At 34.4% G+C, this 24,797-nt stretch overlaps 1 protein-coding gene across 4 annotated transcripts in view; it reads right to left on the bottom strand.

Moving 5' to 3' along the window:
* The window catches only part of LOC145265513 (AN1-type zinc finger protein 4-like), a 100,210-nt gene that overhangs the window by 11,400 nt on the left and 64,013 nt on the right, over positions 1–24,797 (bottom strand). For all 4 annotated transcript variants that reach the window (XM_080121420.1, XM_080121421.1, XM_080121422.1 and 1 more), the window contains one exon: positions 8,136–8,279. In XM_080121420.1, the coding sequence (XP_079977546.1) occupies positions 8,136–8,279 (144 nt within the window). The remainder of the gene's footprint in view (positions 1–8,135; positions 8,280–24,797) is intronic.

Below are 24,797 nucleotides of genomic sequence, written 5' to 3' on the forward strand. Positions count from 1 at the left end.
AGAGTGACATGCCAAAAGAGAGAGAGAGAGAGAGTGACATGCCAAAAGAGAGAGAGAGAGAGAGTGACATGCAAAAGAGAGAGAGAGAGAGAGTGACATGCAAAAGAGAGAGAGAGTGACATGCAAAAGAGAGAGAGAGAGAGTGACATGCAAAAGAGAGAGAGAGAGTGACATGCAAAAGAGAGAGAGAGAGTGACATGCAAAAGAGAGAGAGAGAGTGACATGCAAAAGAGAGAGAGAGAGTGACATGCAAAAGAGAGAGAGAGAGTGACATGCAAAAGAGAGAGAGAGAGTGACATGCAAAAGAGAGAGAGAGAGTGACATGCAAAAGAGAGAGAGAGTGACATGCCAAAAGAGAGAAAGAGAGTGACATGCCAAAAGAGAGAGAGAGAGAGTGACATGCAAAAGAGAGAGAGAGAGTGACATGCCAAAAGAGAGAGAGAGAGAGAGTGACATGCCAAAAGAGAGAGAGAGAGAGAGTGACATGCCAAAAGAGAGAGAGAGAGAGTGACATGCCAAAAGAGGGAGAGAGAGAGTGACATGCAAAAGAGAGAGAGAGAGTGACATGCAAAAGAGAGAGAGAGAGAGTGACATGCAAAAGAGAGAGAGAGAGTGACATGCAAAAGAGAGAAAGAGAGTGACATGCAAAAGAGAGAGAGAGTGACATGCAAAAGAGAGAGAGAGTGACATGCAAAAGAGAGAGAGAGAGAGTGACATGCAAAAGAGAGAGAGAGAGAGTGACATGCAAAAGAGAGAGAGAGAGAGTGACATGCAAAAGAGAGAAAGAGAGTGACATGCCAAAAGAGAGAGAGTGACATGCCAAAAGAGAGAGAGAGAGTGACATGCCAAAAGAGAGAGAGAGAGTGACATGCCAAAAGAGAGAGAGAGAGTGACATGCCAAAAGAGAGAGAGAGAGTGACATGCCAAAAGAGAGAGAGAGAGTGACATGCCAAAAGAGAGAGAGAGAGTGACATGCCAAAAGAGAGAGAGAGAGTGACATGCCAAAAGAGAGAGAGAGAGTGACATTCCAAAAGAGAGAGAGAGAGTGACATGCAAAAGAGAGAGAGAGAGTGACATGCAAAAGAGAGAGAGAGTGACATGCAAAAGAGAGAGAGAGTGACATGCAAAAGAGAGAGAGAGTGACATGCAAAAGAGAGAGAGAGTGACATGCAAAAGAGAGAGAGAGTGACATGCCAAAAGAGAGAGAGAGAGTGACATGCAAAAGAGAGAGAGAGAGTGACATGCAAAAGAGAGAGAGAGAGTGACATGCAAAAGAGAGAGAGAGAGTGACATGCAAAAGAGAGAGAGAGAGTGACATGCAAAATAGAGAGAGAGAGAGAGTGACATGCAAAAGAGAGAGAGAGATAGTGACATGCAAAAGAGAGGGAGCAAATGTAAACAAAGGATGATGTAAAGAGCAAAGTAGGTCATTTATTGGGGGCACATGCTACACATCTTTTGGCGACATGTTTGATTCACCATTTTTGTATCAAGTTACGCAACAACCGTGATGATATCGCATAGAAAAATAATGTCCCGTTTACAAATGAATTTACAAAATAAACAGCAAATCTGGTTCTTCCTTTTCAGGGTGATATAAGTTGCTTTATTTTTATAATTATTGCATCCAAAATTATGGAGTCAGTTTTCGTCCACATGGATTTATTGCTTTAAAATTTGGAATTGGACGAAATTAGTCGATTGAGACTAAACAATTTAATTTTTTTATTAGTCATAGAAAAATAAAACTTGTCAAATAATAAAAATCACTTTGAAAAATTGGTATTAGGTTGAGAAGAAAGTTCTGACAGAATTTTTAATTTTGATTTCAAATAATGTATGACCGAATCACCTGTGGTCGTTGAATTTTACATTAATAACAATTAAAACTGAGCCGAGTTAGAGCTTTTGGTATGTGACCAATCTCGAGCAATTCTTGATTGTGTCGCTGATTCATTTGTTTGGATCGTGATGCAACCCAAAAACAAAGAAAATGGCTTCAGTTGACAGATTTTGAATTGATAATAATATTTAATAATAATACTGTTTTGTGAAAGAAACTATTTAGGGAGAGTAGTATTCAAGTTTGCTTTGGTTAAACTTGGGAAGCACGAATTGACCCAATGGTCAATTCCCAAGGACAGCCAACGTGGGAACAAATTTGATGAAAATTTACTTCGATATGCAAGTATACATAGAGCCAATCAGAAAAGAGGGAAATATGTCATAGCGACTCCTGATTGGGCAGTTAGGATTTGGAGAAGATTTACTCCCTCACCCAGTTACCGATATATAAGCTTATGCAAGAGTGGGTTTTAGTTAGAAGGGGGAAGAGAGATGAGAATTTAGATGAGAGTTGAGGCCAGTGACCGCGTCTAGATCAGGATTCTGCTGTTAGTATCTCTCACTTGTAAGCTGCAAAACATTTTTGCCACATATTGTAACTTTCCATAGTCAACACAGACTAGTTTGTGTGCAAGGGACGAAAACAAAAAAAGAATCGACTAACTGACAAGATTACTGCAGCCCAGACTTCCCCATTCCAAATCTGCATCCATCTCTGCTGACTGTTCATCATATATAAAAAAAAAAAAAGAAAAACAATCAGATTCACATAATTGTATCGACGTTATCATATATGAAAATTGAATCCGGAATTATAAATAACTGTTACCCAGGTAACAGCGATCTTGAGCGCAGGCGATACGACGGTTATGAACTTTGAAGTGATTAATTTCCAGTGCCTATATTTTTATCTTTGTACAGTGGTATTTTATTAGAATTATGTAGTTATGTTTCTGTTAATATTATTTGTTATAAAAAAAAAAGTAAACCAACAACTGGAGTCTTTATATATTGCTTCTGCAAAGAAGTTTGCATTGCTACTAGATCGGACAATCAACTTGAGTTATTTTTCAGGAACGATTTATTAACAGAAGAGTGCCTACCTCAACACCGGAGAGAGAGAGCTGCAGCTCACGGATCAACAACAACAATCACAATATGGCATGAACCACACCTGTCTTCCTGAATTAGCAAACTTTTCTTATCGAAACAGAATAGCTAGAAACCCTTGTCAACTCTCGTCTCGGTGTAGACCATCAGGCCAAACTGGCATACTGTGAGTTGTTCTGGGTGATCAAAATAACCGTTGAACTTTTGTTTTTGGGCATTCCATGATCGGAAAGGCCTAACACGACGAACTCATATCAAGCTAATTTCAGTTATTAGCGTCAGGTGTAACTCTTGCCAGATTATAAATGTATTTTCAAATAAGTTTTCATTATAATACTTTCACTTGATATCTCATTTTGAAGAGCGTTTTTCACTTTATCTAATCATTTAAATTACAATCGTTTTAAGACAATTGTCTTTTCAGAACATTGAATACAAGATGGAAAAAAAGCAAATTCATATAATTTTATTATTTCAATTCAAGCTAGGCCAAAAAGCTGCTAAAAAAGCTTGCAATATCAATGAAACGTTTGGCCCAGGAATCACTAGTAAATGCACAGCATAATGGTGGTTTAAGAAATTTTGCGGCAGCGACAGGAGTCTTGAAGACGATGAGCACAGTGGTCAGCCATCAGATGTTGACAATCACTTAAGAGCCTTAGTCGAAGCCAATCCACACACAACTGTTAGCGAACTTGCTGCTGAATCAGACATAATTTATGCAATGATTTCCAACTACTTTAGAGAAATTGGAAAGACAAAAAACTTGATAAATGGATGCCTCACAAATTGAACAACCAAAACACGCTGTAATGTAGTGTCATCTTCCCTTTTACGTAAAAAAGATAAATTTGTTTCTCAACCGGGTTGTGACTTGCGATGAAAAGTCGGTCCTTCACAACAACTGGCAATGCTTAGCTCAGTGGTTAGAAGCCACAACACTTCCTGAAGCTAGAGATGCACCAAAAGAAGGTCATGCTGATTGTTTGGGGATTTGCGACCAGTCTCATCCATTAGTTTTTTTTAATGCAGGCGAAACCATTATGGTGATGAAGTACTGTCAACAAATCGATGAAATGCATCAGAAACTTTGACAACACACAACATTAGTCAACAGAAAATGTTCAACCAGCATGCTGCTAAACCGACTCTGCCTCATCTGCCATACTCTCCAAACCTTTCACCTACAGACTACCACTTTTTCAAGTATCTCAACAACTTCCTGCATGAGAAATGCTTAAAACCCAAGCAATATCAAAAATGCCTTCAGCAACTTCATCGCCACCAGAACGCAAGATTTTTTATGTTACTGACACAAATACACTTGTTTTGCATTCGCAAAAGTGTGTTGATTCTGATGGTGCTTATTTTGATCAATAAATTTTTGTTTGAGCTAAGATATGTTCATCTGAATTTAAAAGTTAAAACAGCAAGAACTTTGTTAACCTGATGCTCTTAGAAGCATCATTAAAAATTTTGAACTTCAAATAAACAGACAAAACTATTTTTGCAACACGTTAAGATGCATCTTAACAGGTTTCAAAAACAGTTTTCTCATCGCTAGTAAAATAATGTCTTGTTTACAAATGAATTTACGAAAGTTAAAAAATGAAAACAACAAATCTGGTTCGTCCTTTTCAGGGTTAAACAAGTGGTTTCATTTTTTTTTTATAATTATTGCATCCAGAATTATGGAGCCGGAGTGAGTACACATGGATTTATTGCTTTAAGATTTGGAGTTGGAGGAAATTAGTCAATTTAGACTGAACAATTATTTTTTACTGGTAATGCAAAAATAAAATTTGTCAAAAAATAAAAATCAATAAAAATTGGTATTAAAAGTTTTTAGAAGTATCATTAAAAATTTTAAAAACTTTGAATAAACAGACAGAACTGTTTTTGGAACATATTAAAATGCATCTTAACATATTTAAAAAACAATTTTTAATATTCAGTTTGTTAATACCAAGTGATTGTCATTAAAAAAATAAATAACTGACAAAGAATTTGAGGTACTTATCCAGTTTTAACCCAATATTAAAATTATAATTGCACAAAAACATCATATACTTATCTGTTAGGCTAAATAAAAAAGGGAGGGGGGTATGCCAAAATTTATGCAAATTCATCCAGTATTTTTATTCTTAAAAAATAAAATCATTTCCCGTGAAAATTTTGAAATCCAAAATAAGAATAAACAACTTCAAATCGAGTTTTTTTTTTTTTGTTTTTTTTTTCAAAGTAAATTGAAAATTCTGTTTTCAATTAACTTACTCCATAAGTAAGGAAATTTACTGGTAGTCTTCAGTACACATATATTAGAAGGGATAATCTGCAAGGCAATAATATTTCCCCTGAAACTTATGCTAATTTCCTATCTGGAATGCAGAGATTACTTCCCTTTGTAATTAACTTAGATAAGAAATATATGGAAAATATACATTAAGAACATTCATGTTATTTCAAATCCTTTGGAAGGAAAGAATATCAAATTTTTTTGTATCATATTTCTCACTCCCGGTGTCGATTATGTCTCATTTTTAAACCGATCGATTGTTATTACTTTGAAATTGAAAAGGTATAGTCCTGGCCATTTTGTCTTTTACTCATTGGTGCCCGTCAGCAGAGTGTGCACGAGTTCACAAGTAAAAAAAAAAAAAAAAAAAAAAAAAAAAAAAAAACTATAAAGAAAAACACATATTTTGATGTTTTTGTTGGACATATTCGTTGGACTCAGGGAGTATGTGTAACCCCCCCTCCCCGATCCTCTATAAGCTCAAGTCCACATTTACATCTACTGTTGACGCTGTGTTTGTAAGCTGTTTGATCAATTCGTTTCACAATTTACTCAAAGCAACGAGTGTCCTAATTCACGACTCAACTCTCACTGTTAAGTTCCACTGCCCTCCTCACCATCATTAGTCAGGCAGTTGTTAACTGGACTATTGTAAAAACGTCATAAAACACCAGTCTGCAAACCACTCCTCACCATCATCACAAATACTCATTGACTGTTGCAAACCCATAGCTACTCCCTAATGTGCCCACAATCCAACTCTAAATATATTTACATCCATTGTACAACTCTTGTTAGTCATTGGTACATTTTAATTAAAGCCCTACCTTAGCTCTCTTTTGTTTGCATTAAGGAACAAATTCCAATTCACTGTCAACTGATAAACCCTATTTCCTTTGCTTTTTTGCTATATTTATTTCCTCTTTTTTTCTTTTACTTCCCAACACTTGGGGCTGGGTGGGGGTCTGCAGTATCACATATTGAGGTAAAAACTGGACAAGCTCCAAATTTGATTGTTTTCTTTTGTTTCAGACATTTTCATCATATCTAAATTTTTGGTACTTATTTAAAACTAGCCTGGGTGCCCGGCAGTGCCCGGGTGTTTGGAGGTGTGCGTTGAGCAAAAAAAAGTGGTAGTAGGTAGGCAGGCTCAAACTCATACCATGAAGGAGAAAAAGAATGTGGGGAAAAAAAAAAAAGTGACGTCTTTGCTGTTGCATCCATCGCCAAACCAGAAGTGGTAAAGGTTTGAATTAAGGCTAGTCAATTGAAAAGAGGTGATTTTTTAAAACATTGGCGAAAAAAGCAACCCTTCCCTGTAGAAATGTACCCAGTTGAGGGTGAAGGAATTAATGTTTTTAGCCAATTTTTCAATATTTGTCGACTGAGGGGTCGAGCTGCAAAATGATACCAATCTCGTGAAAATCAGTCACCTCTGTTGAAAGTTTTAGGCAGACATACATACATACATACATACATACATACATACACTTAGACAGGTGAGATTTATATTACAGATTACACTTATTTGAAAAAAAAAAAGACTAAAACTACAGAAAATTCTTTATAATGTACAAGTTGTTTATGATGATCAAGTTGTTTTTTTAACTACGAAAATAAAAATTTATGATTTTTAACGATTTTAATACCAAATGTATCCATTATAATCCATGATTCTGATAATTCAAAATGAGTTGTTTCCTCCTTATACACCATGGCCAATCAAATCAGTATCTCGCTTAGTAATAAAATTTAATTTTCTTAGTTTAACTTCATGAATTTATAATTTTTTTTTTTTTTTTTTGAATATGACATCTTTGTTTTGTGACAAAATCATTAAGATTTTTCTGTATATTTTTTTATTAATAAGCATACCAAAATTTTTTTTGTAATTTAATGCTTTCAATTTAGTTTGGTACAGCATAGTTAGATTACCAAAATTAAGCAACATTAAGCATGGCTAGTATCAGATGGGTGACCATTTGGGAATAGTAGGCACACCATATGAGAAGACAGTGAAAAAAAAATTTAAAACAAGTGAAGCATGCATGGTCCCATATGAGTGCACAGTGAACGAGGCATAAAAAAAAAAAAAAAATGACTAACTTCAATATTTGCTCCTCTCTCCCATTTAACCTCAAAAGTCCCCAGGGGATGTCAAATCCTGGTGAAAATGAGCAAACAGTGCAGTTTTAGGCCTTAACATATGTAAATTTGAGTTCTGCACTATGCAAAAAATGAAATGACTAAGACCATCATTTGTTCCTCCCCCATTTAGCTGAAAAAGTCCCCAAGGCCTTAACATATTTAAATTTGTTCAGCACCATGCAAAACTGCTAAATAGATATACAGACAAAATTTTGTACAAATATGGTCAAATGTCCCAAAAATGAAGTGTTTTTATTAGCCCTAAAAGAGCCCAAGAGTTATCGCAAAGAATAGACAAACAAAATTATATAGAAATCAGTTAGTTACAACTTTTCAGAAAGTTTTATAAAAATCCAAGGCATCAATTCTTTCTAATGAGCACAAAAATGTCAATTTTAGCCATTTTAATTCGCAAGGCACCCGCAGAGAAGGAGGGGGGGGGGGGCCTGGAAAATCTGTTCTGTTACTTTTTTACTCATATCATGTTTAATGTTTGTGCAAAATTTCAAAACATTCCAAGGCGTAGTTCTTGAGAAAAGTGCAAACAGACGAATGCACAAGGGTAATGTACAGGTCCATCCTCCTTTTGTCGGGGAGGGGGGGGGGGCAAAAATGAGATATAAAAAGAAAAAAAAAATAGATTAAAAAGTAAATCAAAAAGTAATGAAATATAATTAAAAAAAAAAAAAGAAAAATATAATTAAGAAAGAAAAAAAAAGTGAAACCGAGTACTCACTTCTCCGAGTGTTAATTGGTCCACCTCGCATGGCCAGCACCAGTTTGAGGGTGGCTCCATCATGAATCTTATAGTCATCGAGATTATATTCATCTTCCAGCTCAACAGATCGCCAAATCAAATGCTGGTGAGACAGGGGAATGCCTAAAGAGACAAAAAAAAACGATGAAAAACAAAAAGTTAATAAACTTTTTTTAACAGCACTCCCACCCTTTTTAGGGGGTAGGATGGGCTATTTAATGTGACATCTATTATGAGCTACTGGATAATTTAACAGGCAACATGCATTGGAATAAATGCATTCAAGATACTGCCAAGAAGTCAGCTCCTTCTACCAGGCTAGAAAACGTCTCACACCTGTAGCAAAAAACTATAAAAAGGTCTCCAGATGTCCAAAACCTTTCTATTCTAATAGTTTCTTTCCACAAACAGGCTGCCTTTGAAATTCCCTCCCTGCTCATGCCTGTATCAATATGCAGAAATTTAAATGCAATGTGAACAAACATCTTGCTGCACAACTCCTTAGTCAAGATGTCCCCTATAAATCTGGCTTCTAATCACAGTAATCTTTTATTTTATGTCTTATATGGGGTAATAAAAGCAAAAAAAGAATTTCAAAAACAAACTTTAACATGTTACTATTTACTCACAGCTGAGCATTATTCCAAATCCAAATTTATTTTTGTATTTTATCGAAGTTGCTCGCCCCAGTCAAGGCATGAAGTCGCTTGATGTTAAAGTTAAAAAAGAAAGAAAAAATACTACTTCAAGGTCAAAAACTTGCTAACAATAATTGTTAGATGGAATAGATTCTGACCCAGAAAATAGCAATTCTTTCCTCTTTGTCAGAAACATCGCTCACAGAATGCGAGGACTAAAGGACAAAATAAGAGAAGCAAGAGTTACGTGGCTGCCGAAAGTAAACCCAAGATCCACTTTCTACTTTCCTTCTTTAACTCTCAACAAATGTCTCCTTGTGTCTTTCCTACATGAATAGAAACTTTATGTATGCACAAAAGGTACAATGGAATACATGGTAAGCAGCTCATACTAGATCCAGACTTTATAGTTAGATATTAACAGGACAATGCCACAATGCCAAAGGTATGCTAGTCGACGATTATTACGATCGTTATAATATTTGTAAAAATAGAATGTCATCATAGCTAAATAAATATTTACTTGCATTAATCCGACTTCTGTTCTCATCTTGAGTGTGATTCTTAGGTTTCAGCCGATGTAACTTCAAATTTTCTTTAAGTATACTTTGTCAGGAATCTTTTTGTCAAACTCGGAGAATTTGTACAGATGCTACTCCATGGATTAAATAAAGGGTTTCATTTGAAATTTCAAACAGATCCTCCCCCTCCGTGAATTCAACAAGACACACCTGAAGAATTTTGGAGGTTACATCAGCTGAAACATGAAAATAGCACTTAAAATAAGAACAAGAGTCCAAACAATCCAAATAACACAAAGCCGTCGATACACCTTTTGGTGACCATTGTTATATCTTGACGTCGCTGGATCCAGTGGCATTTATGCTACGATCACTGTTAAGAATAAAGAGGTTAGCAAATAAAAATGAAGTTAAACTTGGGTTTTCTAGCAAAAATGCAAAATTGATTAAACTCTGATATAAGAATATGATTGATTAATAATGTAAATCTTAAATACAGGCTTGGATCTGAGGACCTCAGAGAAAAAACAGATCTAGACAATATATGGAGATGTATACAGAGCAGGAGACTTTGATGGTATGGTCCAGTTGAAAGAATGGATAGGAGTGCTTGGGTCAGTAGAGGTAGAAGTTAGGTATCTGGTTCAGTTAACAGCAAAAGGCCAATGAAAACATGGGAGGAAGTGAAAAAATATACTTGAGAGAAAGAGGGATAAATAAAGACACGGTCAGAGATAGGTTAGTTTGAAAATCAATTTCTTAGAGGCATCCAATGCATGCAAGCATTTAAAATGAATGTTTAAAAGATTATGATGATGATGACCCACTCCCACCCTGCCTCCCCGCACATACCAAAGATGGGGTGTTGTCAATGGATTGAATTACCCACAGCTGAGAACAAAAAATAGAAAAAGAAATACCCGTTTCATGAATCGGATAACTTGTCCAAACATGTACACAGAATAAAAGATATGTCAACAATATGTGTTAGAGGCGTCAGGTTGAAGATAAAAAGGTTTTATAATATAAAATGTTGATTCAACTCTAAGATCAAAAAGAAATGGTTACCAAATTGTTTCAGGTCTTTTGGAAATATATATATATATATATATATATATATATATATATATAATAAAATATGCATCAAGTGCGCTTGAAACCAAATCACAATATAAGATTAGGAAAATAAACAAATATTTTACTTGTTTGAATTTATCACAAATATATTTTGGAGGTAGACTCCATCTTAAGTGTGTCTTGTTTTTTTTTTCTTTTTCTTCTTCCTTGCCATATTGTTACTTTGGAGAAAGAAGTCTGTATAGAGCCACGTGTTGTATCTGGCGGTTGTATTTTGAATTGCTTGAACTGTACGCAGGTAACGCGAGAATAATGTCAAAGAATGAGAGTTCAATATAGAAACGTTGTTTTAATTTGAATAAAATAAAATACACACCAAGTGCGCTTGAAACCAAATCACAACGTAAGATTAGGAAGAAAAAGAAAAAAAAAAAAAACAAGACGCACCAAAGATGGAGTCTACCTCCGAAATATATTTGTGATAAATTCAAACAAGTAAAATATTTGTTTATTTTCCTAATACTAATATTATGTTGTGATTTGGTTTCAAGCGCAGTTGATGCATATTTTATTTTATTCAAATTAAAATGTTTCTATATTGAACTGTCATTTTTTGACATTATATATATATATATATATATATATATATATATATGAAAGAGAGACAGACAGATAAGGATCATTCCAAAGTAAAGTCTCCTATTTTATTTTTACTCAAAAAAGTTAAAGAGCTACAAAAACAGGAGTGGTACCATTAAAATATTACCGTGGTTTTTGTCTGTGTTACTTATTTCGTTAAGTTAGAAAGTTAAGTTTAAGAACTAACTAACCAAGATAGCATTGGTCTCTTTCTCTCCTAAATTCATTTTCTCTAAATAAAACGTTGAAGAAAACTCAGCGAACTTCCCCTTGTGTCTTTACACATGAAAATAGTTGGGGTTTTTTGGGGTTTTTATAAGGAAGTGACCACTTATTAAAGCCCGAAGCCACTCTAGGATAAAGGTTAATGAATCTAAGGTGGTAGTGTAGTAATCATTAATGGTGTAAATTGGGTAGAATTTGATTATTTATGAAGTTGGTTCAACAAGAACTTGTTTACATTAGACTTGAAGGTTATCATGCTGCAGTCGGCCAGGCAGCAGGCCAATGGAACTGTGTTCCACAGATGGGTAACTCTAGGAAATAAGCCGTGTTTGTGGAATCTGCGCTTAGATTAAGGTACAGATAGAGTGGGGAAACTTTATAGTGGTTGTAGCTAGTCGAGAGTTTTTTGTGAAAGCTTGGTAAGGGAGGGGGGATCATAGATTGAAATTCAGACAAATACTTGCCATGAAAATAACAATAGAGCAGAGAAAGGCTCACAACATCTCTTTTGTGGAAAAGGGTCCAGTACAAGGAAGAAAAAAGTGCATCACCTACTAGGTTTCGAAGTCGGTTTTGAACTCTATCAAGGCAGGATAGGGCGCACCAAGCAGCCCCTGCCCATATGTGACAACAGTACTCCATTTTAGGATGTACTTGGCTTTTATACAGATAGAAGATTACATCGGCAGTGAGATACCTACTGGAATGGTAGGGTGATCCGACCATTTTTCCAGCAATCTTGGCAACAGATTTAATGCATGTGTTCCATTTCAGACCAGGAGTGAAGGTCAATCTCAGAAGCTTTTCAATACATAATGCTTCTCCAAGATGAGAGCCATTCATTTTGATTGGGGCTTGATGAGGGTCAGAACGATTATGATGAAAAGAGAGAAGCTTGGTTTTAGATGCATTAAAATTAACCAGCCACCTTTTTCCCCCAATGCACCAAGTTATGGGGCAAAATCATTATGTCATCTGTATAAATGTCTATGAATGATCTAATAATGTGATTTGGGAGATGAATGATAAATATCAAGAAGAGGGTTGGACCCAAAGGAATTCCAGCGTTGATACTATGAGCTTCTGATTTCTGCCCATTGACGATTAGTCTTATAAGGCTATCAGAGAGAAAGGATTTACTAATTGAGAGGAAATTTCCAGATGGTCTCTTTCTCTCCTAAATCCATTCTTTCCTAAAAAAAACTTGAAGAAAACTCTGCAAACTTTCCCTTGTGTCTTTTCACATGAAAATAGTTTTATTCGTCTTAATTAAACAGACGAGATGATCAACTGCCATTCATGAAATGCGGCGAAAATGGAAAAAAGTGACTATAACAGAAGTGAAAAAAAAAGAGAGAACACATAAACACTCCGTACATTAATGCATAAACTTTTTTATTTTGTTATTGAAATGTTACAGGTGGCCGAGTGATTAACAACACTAGCTGACTAGAAAGCTATCAGGGAAACCAATACCAACAATAAAATCTGATTCATAAGAAATAAACAGCAAGAAAATATTTACTTGAAAACGGATGACATCATAAAGGATGAATAGTAGTTTTTGGCAACATTTGAAAAAAAAAAAAAAAAAAAGTTTTAAATAAATCTATATATGAAAGGCACTTTATGCAAGTTCGTCCTCTAGAGACTCTGAAATGGTTGGGCTGATTTTTTTTTTTTAATTTAACACTAAGTTACTTCAGGTATCTGGGAGTGTTTTAAGATAGATTTCGTATAAGAATGCCATCGAAAAGTATTGAAAAATCGATAATCGAAAAAAATCTGATTAAAGAAGGTACAGATTTTGATTTCATACATCCTAACATCACAACTGCATTTGAGAAGTTTTATACCGCACAAGCAAAGGGCCCGGCATATAAAATCAACAGTAGGTTCTTTGATAGGACGGGTGTGATCAAAATGAATGCTTCTGTTTAGAGCACAATTGAATAATGATACTTGACTTTTGCATGTTATGGTAGATCCACATAAAAAAAAGAAAAAGAAAGAAAAAAGAAAAAAAAGAAAAAAAAGAAAAAAAAGAAAAAGAAAAGAAAAAAAGAAAAGAAAAAAGAAAAAAAAGAAAAGAAAGAAAAAAAAGAAAAGAAAGAAGAAAAAGAAAAGAAAGAAAAAAAAGAAAAGAAAGAAGAAAAAGAAAAGAAAGAAGAAAAAGAAAAGAAAGAAGAAAAAGAAAAAAAGAAAGAAAAAAGAAAGAAAAAAGAAAAAAGAAAAAGAAAGAAAAAAGAAAAAAGAAAAAGAAAAAAAAGAAAAAGAAAAAAAAGAAAAAGAAAAAAAAGAAAAAGAAAAAAAAAGAAGAAAAAGAAGAAAAAGAAGAAAAAAAACTCGTATTTGTAGCATTCAAACAGTTGCAAACAAATTTGAATGTAAAATTTACAAAAAAATTTACTCTGCATTGCTCGGGATAGAAGTGGCATATAGTAATAAAAAAAATACTCTATACCATACGTATAGCAGGTGTATTCAAACACAACCTGGGTATCCTTGCTAGTACAAAAATAATTTGATAAAATCAACAGCAAGTTCTCTATAGTATTGTGGATTAAGTTACTATGGAGAGGCATGTAAAGTTCCATTTCTCGGTACACCACGGTCCCCAACTAGAGCAGGCTATCAATCAATTTGAAAAAATGAGTGATTTCATTGATTTCGATGACAATGAATTTACAGTTCCACCTCTCTCTTGTCGAGGAAAAAAAAAAAATTATAGGAGCATAGATAAAGGGCAGATTTGGGAAGGCAGCGAACTTTAAATTAAAAAAAAAAAAAAAAAAAAAAAAGTTTCATTTTTTATCTCTTTTAAGCCCCTGGGGATGCCGAATCTCAGTGTAAATGGATAACAGTGCAGTTTCGGACCTTAACACATGCATATTTGAGTTGACCACTGTAAAAAACCACTATATAGTCAGACATATCTAGTTTTTATTGAGAAATATGAAAAAAGAGCCACAAAAAGGGGCATTTTAGCACTGAATGTCCTCAGGGACGTGAACCATAATTTTGCCAGAGTCACCCATACTGGATTTATGTTAACAATGGGCTCCATATTTTGGCCAAGTTTCAGAAAAATCTAATGGATGGATCGAAAGTTATGGGGCAAAACGTCATTTTTGGCCATTTGGGGGCATTTTTGATCTCTTGAGCCCCTGGGAACACATAGGGAATTTTTGCAAAAAATTTTTTTTACTGTGCACGTCTATTTAATAAAATACAATTGTGGCAAAATTTCAGGAAAAACTAATGGACGGTTATCTGGCAATTGTCCGGAATAATGGACGCCACTAAAAACATAGGTCACTCTCTGATAAATCGGGGGAGCAATAAAACTACTGAAAGTGTGGAAATCATTCAATCCCGAGCAACGTCGGGTCTCCCCGCTAGTAAATATATAAAGTTCATTTTGTCACATCACTCATCTTCAAATAATTTCAGTCAGGGACTTTTTCCACCTCGACATCAAATCCAACAGAGTATAGGCAGTTTTTGAAATGGCCTCTTCCATCTTAACTGTAGTATGTTTATTGTTGGTCCTGTGTAGTTCTAGGAGGTCAAACATTCAAGGGTTTGATTGCTAATCACCAGAAGCGACCCTACTGGAGAATGCCAATGGGGCTATCCAGGCATTTTGCGCGGGTCAGAGTGCTCTTCTAATGCAATGTTTTTTTTAATCCCACTTTCTGACCAGGATGTTGCATCATCCTGCTGTGAGAGGGGGGATATCATCTTCAAGTATATATGCCGCTCCTCATTTGGGAGTACCAAATTAGTAAAAGGGAAAATTATTCCCAACTCGCATTTAGGTAAAAATGCACTTTCGTATAAATAATTGAATTCATTCAAAAAAGTATCGCAAAAACAAAAACAAATAAATAACATCTACCTAAATCGCAATATACGTGCAAGATAGCCCAGTGGTAGAAGTTTAGGCTTCTTTCTATGGGGTTCCGATTTCTAATCTCGCTAGATTCAGCCACTCTAATGAGTCATAGATGACAAAACATGTGTCAGTGGATAACTATATTTTAAAAACTAATTATATATATATATATATATATATATATATATATATATATATACACACACTAGCTGTACCCTGCCACGCGTTGCTGTGGTTCAAATTGGCGCAATGGAAAAAGTTCCAAAATGAGAAAAAGCATGTTTCTTATAGGTTTAAATTTCCATTTTGCATGGGTACAGTTTTTGTTGTTCCATTTTCTTAGCTGATATAGAGATTTTCCGGTTTGGTGACTCTTGAATATGTAACATAAATTGTCCATGTGAAAAAACAGTCAGTGTGTAACTGTAAGGCCCACAATTGTAAAGATTGTTCCCTGTGCTTTGTTGATGGTTATTGCAAATGACAATAAAATTGGAAAGTGCAATTTGCTAAAGTGTAATGATGTATCCGGTGGAATCATAGGAAAGCATGGAATGAAGATATATTCATCTGTGAAAGGTCCTGTTAAGATTGTTGTTTCTATGATATTGTTTGTTAATTTTTTTTTACTGCAAGCTATGTGCCATTGCAAAGCTTGAATTGGTTTATATTTCACAACATGATAATTAGTACACCAAATTTCAGTTGCAATACATGCGGTGGCATCTCTGGCAAATATAACTGTTGGATAATTAACCACTTTATCTGCTTTCACAACAGTGTCGATGGATTTGTATTTGACTACCTCACTTGGAATTTTACATTGAATAATAGCGTTAAGTTCATGGCCATCTTTGTATTGACCTGCAAGAATAGCTCATTCACTCAGTCAAATGGAATTCTTATAATTTGAATATCTGCAAAAACCTTTTAAACTAACTATTCTTTTGATGAAATAAATAGAAATTACAGAAGTTAAAAGTCAAAGAATTTTGCCCTTAACTCTGATCAGCTGGCACTTTTTCGTACCCAATTTCCCACAAGTGATGCAAAAGTTTTTGTGCGGATCGAACAGTCTGCAACTGTACATGCATATTTTGAGTTAAGTTTAATGTCTTCACATGGAACAAAAAAGTAGAGTATTTGAGGCAAGCATTTATTTCATCTGCTGGTGTTGATTGAAGAATAACAGGTAACATTTGTCTGAAATCTCCTGCAAGCAATATTACTGCATTCCCAAATGGTCTGACATTGCCACGCAAATCTTGCAAGGATCGACCAAGAGCCTCAAGTGATTTTTTGCGTACCATTGTGCATTCATCCTAAACAATAAGTTTGCATTTCTGCAATATTTTTCCCCATATTGGATGTTTTGGAGATGTCGAACATGAGATTTTTGAAAAATTGAATGTTTTAAAGTAGAATAAATAATTCTTCTACTTGGCAGCAAGGTTGCAGGTATTCCTCATGCAGCAAGGGCTAAGGCTATGTCATTTTGTTACCAAATGGCTGCCAAAATCAATTTAGAAAGGTTTTACCAGTTACTTCTGGTGCTGTTCAAGGTAGCAGTAATTTCCAAATAACTTCTATTCTCACAGTCAGTAAATTAGGTGACTAAAATAGGATTTATCCATGTTTTGACAATGCCTTATTCACTGTAATTAATTTAGGAGACTAAAATAGGATGAGGGATTAGAGATGGACAGATAGAGAGGAAGATATATAGATAGAAAAGAGACAGTGAGAGGAAAATAGAGAAAGAGAAGGAGATAGAGAGATAAAGGGATTGATAGATAAACAGAGAGAGGGGGAGAGTTAGAAACAGAGAGGGATGAGACAGAGAAAAGGAGAGAGATAGAGGGAGTTAGAGAGAGAAAGGGGCTCAAAGAGAGATGGAGAGGGTGATATAGAGAGAAAGATAGATTGAGAGAGGAAAAGGGAGAGATGGATAAAGAGAGATATTAAGAGAGGAAGCGAGAGGGGGAGAGAAACAGAAGGTGAACTACACTTCACCATTTTTTTCCTCGTTCAGTAGAGAAGAAATCTTTCGAGACTGAGGCAATTTTAATGTTTTGTTATTATCCAGAGTACCCCTTTTTTTTGGGGGGGGGGGCTAGATTTTCCTCGCATTAGAAACTGACCGGGTTATCTGTACTTTCACTTAACAAATTAATAAAAGAAAAACATATTGTAAAATTTGAATTTAACAGGAAAATACTATTTTAAAAAATAGCACGATAACATAAGTGCATAAGTGCCACTTTAGGTACTCCTTGGGCGTTGAGTTCCATGGCGACAAGCATAATTATTTAATGGTCGCTTCCTGAGCCCCCCCCCTCCAGTCAAGGCTAATGCATGCGCACATAACATTTTTTTTTATTTACTGACGTTGGCTTGGTAACTAAATGATTTATTGATAATTTCGTAACCCTTAAACGCATGCCGGAAGATTTAAATTGGTTCATTATTGTTGTAATGAAAAAAAAATAAAAAGTTTCATTCAACACAAAACCAAAAACACATTAATGATAAATGATTTATTATTCTATTCATTGAAATTTACTAATTTTTAAATAAAAAAGTAAAAAAAAAAAAGTTAATAAAAAATAGTTGCTTATGTGCGCATAAAAAACTTGTTTTTTTTTTTGTTTTTTTGTTTTTTTAGATTAGGTCCACCTTATAATCAACCCCCCCCCCAACCTCCTCATCTTAAGAACAGCTTCCGGAATAAACACCACTTTTGGAGGGGGGGGCTATTTGCCAAATTTAACTGATATTTGTTGTCAGCATACTCACCCGAAAATACTATTAAAAAAAAAAAAAGGGGGGGGTTATCCTTTACGGAAATGGTCCCGACGTCCGCCTCGTTCTGAGTTCGGGGAGAGGCCGTTTGACGTAGGCGGTGTCGAGGCAGAAAATTACCCTAACCCTAAAATATGCGATATGTAACAGACAGATGCTTTTACAAATATTGTGAAACAAATCACAGAATTTTACAGGGTTAACTAACCACGTGGAACTATTCTAATCATGTGGACTGTTTTTTTGTTTTTAAATTCTAATTATTTGAACTGTTTATTTTGTAAAATTCCAATTATTTGAACTGTTGAATTATCAAAAATTTAAACTGTTTATTTTTTAAAATTCTAATTATTTGAACTGTTTAAAACAAACAAAATAAAAATTCTAATTATTGGAACGGGTTTTTTTCTCCTTAAGTTAACAACTGGGCACTTTATTGAAGGGGTAATTTTCTGCCTCGACACCGACTACGTCACACGGCCTCTCCCCGAGCTCAGAACATGGCAAACGTTGGGACCATCTCCGTAAAGGTTATCCAAAAAAGGAGGGGGTTCAGTGCCCGTGGCAGAGAAGTAGATTTATTTATCAATAAAAGTTGCGGAGAAGTAAATTTATTTATCAATAAAAGTCGTCATTTAAAAAAGAAAATTGTGGAGGTGGACCTAAATGTAAATATTTACCCAAAAAATTATCCCGAATTATATTACAAAAACGTTTTGTTTTCGCACTATTCAACAATTTGTTCATCTGCGCATGTAAATTAAAAAATATTTGTAAAAGTGAGAAGTTATCAGTAAATGATTTAGTTTTTTTTTTTTTTAATTTATTTATTTATTTATTTTTTTACATTAGGTCCACCTCCACAAATGTTAAGAACGGCTTTCAGAATAAACACCCTCAACCTCTCCATGTTAACAACAGATTTCGGAATAAACACCATTGGGGGGGGGGGGATATTTTAAAAAAAAAGTCGAGAAAAGTCGTCATTTAAAAAGAAATTTAAAATCAAATGTTTGTAAAAGTGAGAAATTATTAATAAATGTTTAGTAACATTTTTCGGTGCTAATGCAGAGAGTGATCCGCGCTATTTTTTAAATCGGGTTTTTTTTTTTTTATTCAATTGCAAGGTTAAAGTACAGAATAGGTACAAAACACCCTCCCCTCCCCATGTTAAGAATGGCTTTTTAAATAATAACGTTATTTCAGCATGGATCACTCTCTGCATGAGTACCCATTTTTCTTTTAATATTCATAAAAAGTAAAACTTTTTTCAAAATAAATAAATAAATAAATAAATGTTTGTAAATGTGACAAATAATCGTTTAGTTACGGCAACGCCCCAGCATATTATAAACACCCTAACTTCCCCATGTTAAAACGGTTTTCGGAATGAACAACCTCCCCATATTAAGAACGGCTTTCGAGGTTTATGGAAGGGCGTTTTTTTTTTTTAACATGGGGGGGGTAGGGTTTCTATAATACGTTGAGGCATGTCGTAAAAATGAAATAGTTTAGAAAAAGTTAAAACAAACTTTTTTATGTAAACAACGCCGTGAAAAGAAACGAAACAATTAAAACGTAATGTTTCATGAGTGAAAAGCCTTAACATAAATAAAATTTAAAAATTGGTAAGTACATAAATGAATTTAAATTTTTAAAATATGGGATTTTTTTTTTTTTTTTTTTTGTGCTAATGCAGAGAGTGATCCGCGCTATTTTTTTTAAATCGTTTTCCACGTTTAATTAAAGTTTATGATATGTTTTTATTCAATTGTAAGGTTAAAGTACAGAATAGGTACAAAACACCCTCCCTTCCCCATGTTAAGAATGGCTTTTTAAATAATAACGTTATTATTTCAGCACGGATCACTCTCTGCATGAGTAAGTTTTTGTTTGTTTGTTTTTACTTATCGAGTTAACAGAAAATGAAATCTTTTGTCAATTTGTGGCTGTGAAATGAATCAAACCGGAAGTTCAGTTTTATCAACAGAACAGATTCACAGTAACGGTTAAAAAAATATATTTATTTTATTTAATATTTTAATTTTAATAATTCGCGAGGTAAATTTATTTTAATAACATAAAAACATACCTCGACTCTAAAAATGGGTTGTCTGAAAATTTCAAATAAATTGGTAACGTAGAAATATGGTTTTATTCGTTTAGAACGAACCAACTTTACATTTTTATATATATAGATATACACATACACGGTATTCCAAAATTACTTTAAAAATTAAACAATTAAATAAAGAAAATATTTTTTTTAAGTTTTAAATGTACATAGAATGCCATTGTATTATAATTTGGTAAAAATTCATTTATATCTGTATTTATGCATATTTTTTTTTTAATTTTAGAATACCTTTATGAATTGAACTGTTGAATGTGATGACATTGTAGGCCCACAAGATCACTTGATTTAAACCCTTCCAATTTTTGTTTTTGTACACTTTGATACAACGTCTAGGACCACTCGGCCATATGTCCTAGTGACATATGGCCGAGTGGTCCTAGACGTATCAAAGTTTACAGTTACCCAAAGGTGCCGAATTCAATCCTGAACGAAGGCAGTGAAAAGTAACATTCAAAACAGAATCAGCAACTATGTCCCAGAGCCTAGCTGGAGTCCGAACACGGTACCCCCGTAATAATAATAAAGGGTTGGGTTCGAGATTCCTAACAAACGGTTCCCCAGTTCGATACAAAACACCTGATGAAGGCCGGAGGGCAAAACGGCCGAAACGTTGTGACTATAACAACTAAGATGAGGAAGTCAGTCCGACAATCTCAATCAATGAAAACACCTCATCTCAAAAATACAGACAATTACTATTAATGTTATTATTTTGAAATAATTATTTAACATGAGAAGAGTGGGGGTGTTTTGCAACTATTCTTTATTACAACTATACTGTCACTATTTTCTTACAACTAAACAATTTTAACCTGTTGACAAACATAAGAACAATTGTAGTAAAGCCAAGACTACTAATACTACTCTCTATCCGTCCCTTTTCCTTCCTTCCTTCTTTTTTATTTACATTTCTAGATACAAAATAGTTGTGCGAGAACGGTGAATTTGTTGACACATTTACTAATCTGTTTCAATATTAGTTTTATTTTATTTTATTTATTTAGGTTTTATTAATACTTTTTTTTTAGATTTTAAGTTTCTATAACTTGGTTGAAGGATTCCAATATGGGTTTTTCATTCTTATATTTCTCATCGGTAGGTTCATGTGCATTTCTGCTGCTAAATGACTTTCGATTTGTAGGAAAATCATGTTTAATTTTCGAGTGATTATTCGTAAAAATAGGTAACTTTACACGAACAGGGAGGGGTTTTTTTTTCATATTGAGTGATCCGTCCGGGATTTTTCATTTTAATATACTTTCATAGAAATGTTTCTGTTATGTCAAAAAAAAAACTATTTTCTTTACATCACAAGTGTCACGCTCATACATGAATTGTATAGCTAATATAACATACTGACCCAACGGGTCACGGGTAGTCTAGTTATATTTATGTTTTTCTGTGGCAAGAAGATGTTATACAAGATCAGTTTAATTCATTCTTCCACCAGGTGGTACTCTGGAAGGATACAAAAATTTCTTAAAGGAGCTTTATCGCTATGTTTTTTAAATAAATATCAACAACTATTTTTATACCTACAGACATTAGGGTTTCATGCTTACAAAATCATTTCATCTATAATATATATCTCACCTGTTTGTTTAAATGTATGTATGTATGTATGTATGTATGCTTAAAAAGATCAGTATCGTTTTGAAGCTCGACCCTTCAGATAACAAATATTATACACACACTTGCTAATTTGCATAATGCTTTAACGGTTGCTGCTAATATTTTCACTAGCCAGCTATCCTCGGCTGCTGCTGATTTTCTCATATGCACCCATACCCTCTGTTACATCAGTAGTAGTAATACTTTCGTTTCATTTTATTCTAGTTGAAGTTTTCAAAAATCAAAGAACTCCTTCCTAAAAATAACACATTTTTATATGAGATAGGTAGATATTCGAATATTCCATTAAGGTTCTTCATTCATCAAACGTTCAGTTAATAAAGTGGTTAAGAACATTAATTCTCCTCTCCCCAATTGACCGGTAAAATATCTTTCATGAAGTCTCTTGATTTTATCAGATTACTTGAGAGAAAGTACACCATTCCTTGTAAGAGTCCGTGTATAGCTGTGTATTTGAGCTTTGAATAATACGTTATTTTTAATAATAATTAACAATAATTCATTTAGTCTAATGGAGTATCCAGCTTAGTACTGTTACCAAAGGTAACATTCTTCATATGAGCCAATGTAACGTAGACCATACCAAAGGGACCTTATTTGGGCTTTGAATACCATGTTATTTTGAATGTTTGGTCAGTATTTATTTGTAGGGTTAAGTATCCTTATGTCAGACTGTCCTCACATACTCCTGTACAGAGACTCTAGACACTTGAGTCAATTTGAATGCCTACTAGACACCTCTCTTATTTTTCTGGGGATGGGGCATCCAGACATTCACCCATTATTTCAGATACTCCAACCGAGAGATGCTAAGATTCTAATCGCCTGTTTAAGTGCAGTTGTTTGTATTTCTCTTGCATAGGGAATATTATTTGGGTTTCAAATACTATACAATTTTGAATATTTGGCCAGGGTTTATTTATTGAGTTAAGTATCCTTGTATAGAGAGACTGAAGACACTAAACAATGGCGTCTTGTGGTTAATTCAAACTGTGTGCATGTATGAAAGAGAGAGAGAAAGCAAGGGGGGGTCATGTTTAACAGGTAATGGAATGGTTAAAATATTTCCGATCAATGAACCAATAACAAAAGATTTAGCAGATTTCAGGACAAAAATTCATCTAGTCTGGTGGAGTATCCAGCTTAATGCTGTTACCAAAGGCAACATTATTGAAAGTGTGCCATTCCTCATATGAGCCAATATAAGGTATCAATACCAAAGGGGATCTTATTTGGGCTTCAAATATCGTACACTTTTCAATATTTGATTAGGTTTTACTTACAGAGTGATATACACGGCATAATCGCATTGACACACCAGTTCTCATCAGATCACCAAAGTTAAGCAACATTGAGCTAGATTAGTACCAGATGGGTGACCATTTGGGAATTCTAGGCGTTGTATGTGCTCTCCGCTTATCTCTGCATTTGTTTCCAGTCGTCTTGTACATACACTTCACTTGCTACTGGTATTTAACAATGTCAACTCAGGAGAGGTGTGGTTGGAGATTGCGCACCTCCTGTCACAAAAATTCATGCATAGGCACCCCTTCGTGGGTATCCATAGTCTGTCAAAAACTGAAGGAGCCCTTTAACTTATAGAGTGAAGCATCCTCATATCAGGTTTTCCTGACAAACCCTTGTATAAAGAGACTGAAGACACTGATGGATGGCATCTTGTAGATATTTTAAACTCGTGTGTGTGTGATATGTTTAAGAGGCAACAACATGATTAGAATATTGCCAATCAATGAATCAATAACAGAAGATATTACAAGACTGGTCTTACCCCCTCTTCCTCTTTTTAATATCCTGTTGCAGTTTTGCTCGTTAGCAGAGACGCCAATGAGGTACAAAAAAAAAAAAAAAAAATGTTGCAAACCTGTTGCAACAGGTCATCAGACCTGTTTAATTCACTTGAGTTTTATTTTGGCCAATGTACAAAACGTTTTATATTTTATTGGAGGGAGGAGGAGGGGCTGATATTTTTTTTTTTTTTTTTTTCACCTTTGAATTTGAACAGCCTTGCAAAAGATGTCCTTTTTCGTCGCATGCAAGCGACTCTATAAGTCACTCCGTCGGTCCGTAACACTTTTGTGCTTGGCCTTTTTGGTTAAGATCAAAAGGTCTGTTGTTAATAGATGCTGTTCTTAGCTTTTTAAGCTTTTCTTGGCCAAGATCAAAGTGTAGTATCTGTCCTTACTACATGCTGTACTTATGTTTGTAACTTTGTGATATAAAGTGGGGATCACTTTTCTGTATTAATTTAATGTAAAATGATCACCCACTTTACAACCAGTCAGTCTCAAAGCCATTCAAGTCATTCTCCAGATCATTCAAGTTGTTTTTGAAGGATTCCAATTATTTTTTAAGCATTCAAGTCATTCTTAAGGTCATTCAATTCATCCTTAAGTTCATTAAAGTAATTCTAAGTCATTTACTTTTTATTTATTTAAGTCATTTCAGCCCATTTTTTGGTCATTTTAGTTTATCTTTAAGAATTTCATGTCAATCCTACATTCACGCATTCATTCATTACACGAGAGCACGCGACTAATGGCTATTGGCCTTGTTTTCTTTAAACTTTGGACATGATAAACAGATGAGATAGGCATTCATACAGTATACTTAACAGCCAAGAAATTGGAGAGCAAAAAATAGCTTTAACCAAATGCAAGAAAATTTAATTTTCTACTTACCAACCAATATAATTTTAAAGTGTGGAAACTGATTGTATCATATACCATCACGTTCATTTCATAACTAAACAGGCATAAATCAGAAATAGCAGTTGATTTTATTTCTTTTCTTTTATGGAAATTGCTCCAGACAAGGCATGAAGCCATTTGATGCAAGGAGTTGAAAAGTAAATAAATAAAAATAATAATACTTCAAGATCAAAAACTAACCAACAATAAGTACTAGATGGATATATTCTAATCCAGAAAACAGGAATTCTTCCTCCTTTGTCAGAAACACTACCTATGGAATGTGAGGCCTAAAGGACAAAAATAAGATGAGCAAAAGTTACAAGGGTGCCACTTTCTTTCTTTTGGAGGTAGTTGATAATTT

The sequence above is a fragment of the Euprymna scolopes genome, chromosome 40, assembly GCF_053919585.1.
Source record: "Euprymna scolopes isolate OS-2025 chromosome 40, ASM5391958v1, whole genome shotgun sequence".
NCBI classification, from domain to species: domain Eukaryota; kingdom Metazoa; phylum Mollusca; class Cephalopoda; order Sepiida; family Sepiolidae; genus Euprymna; species Euprymna scolopes.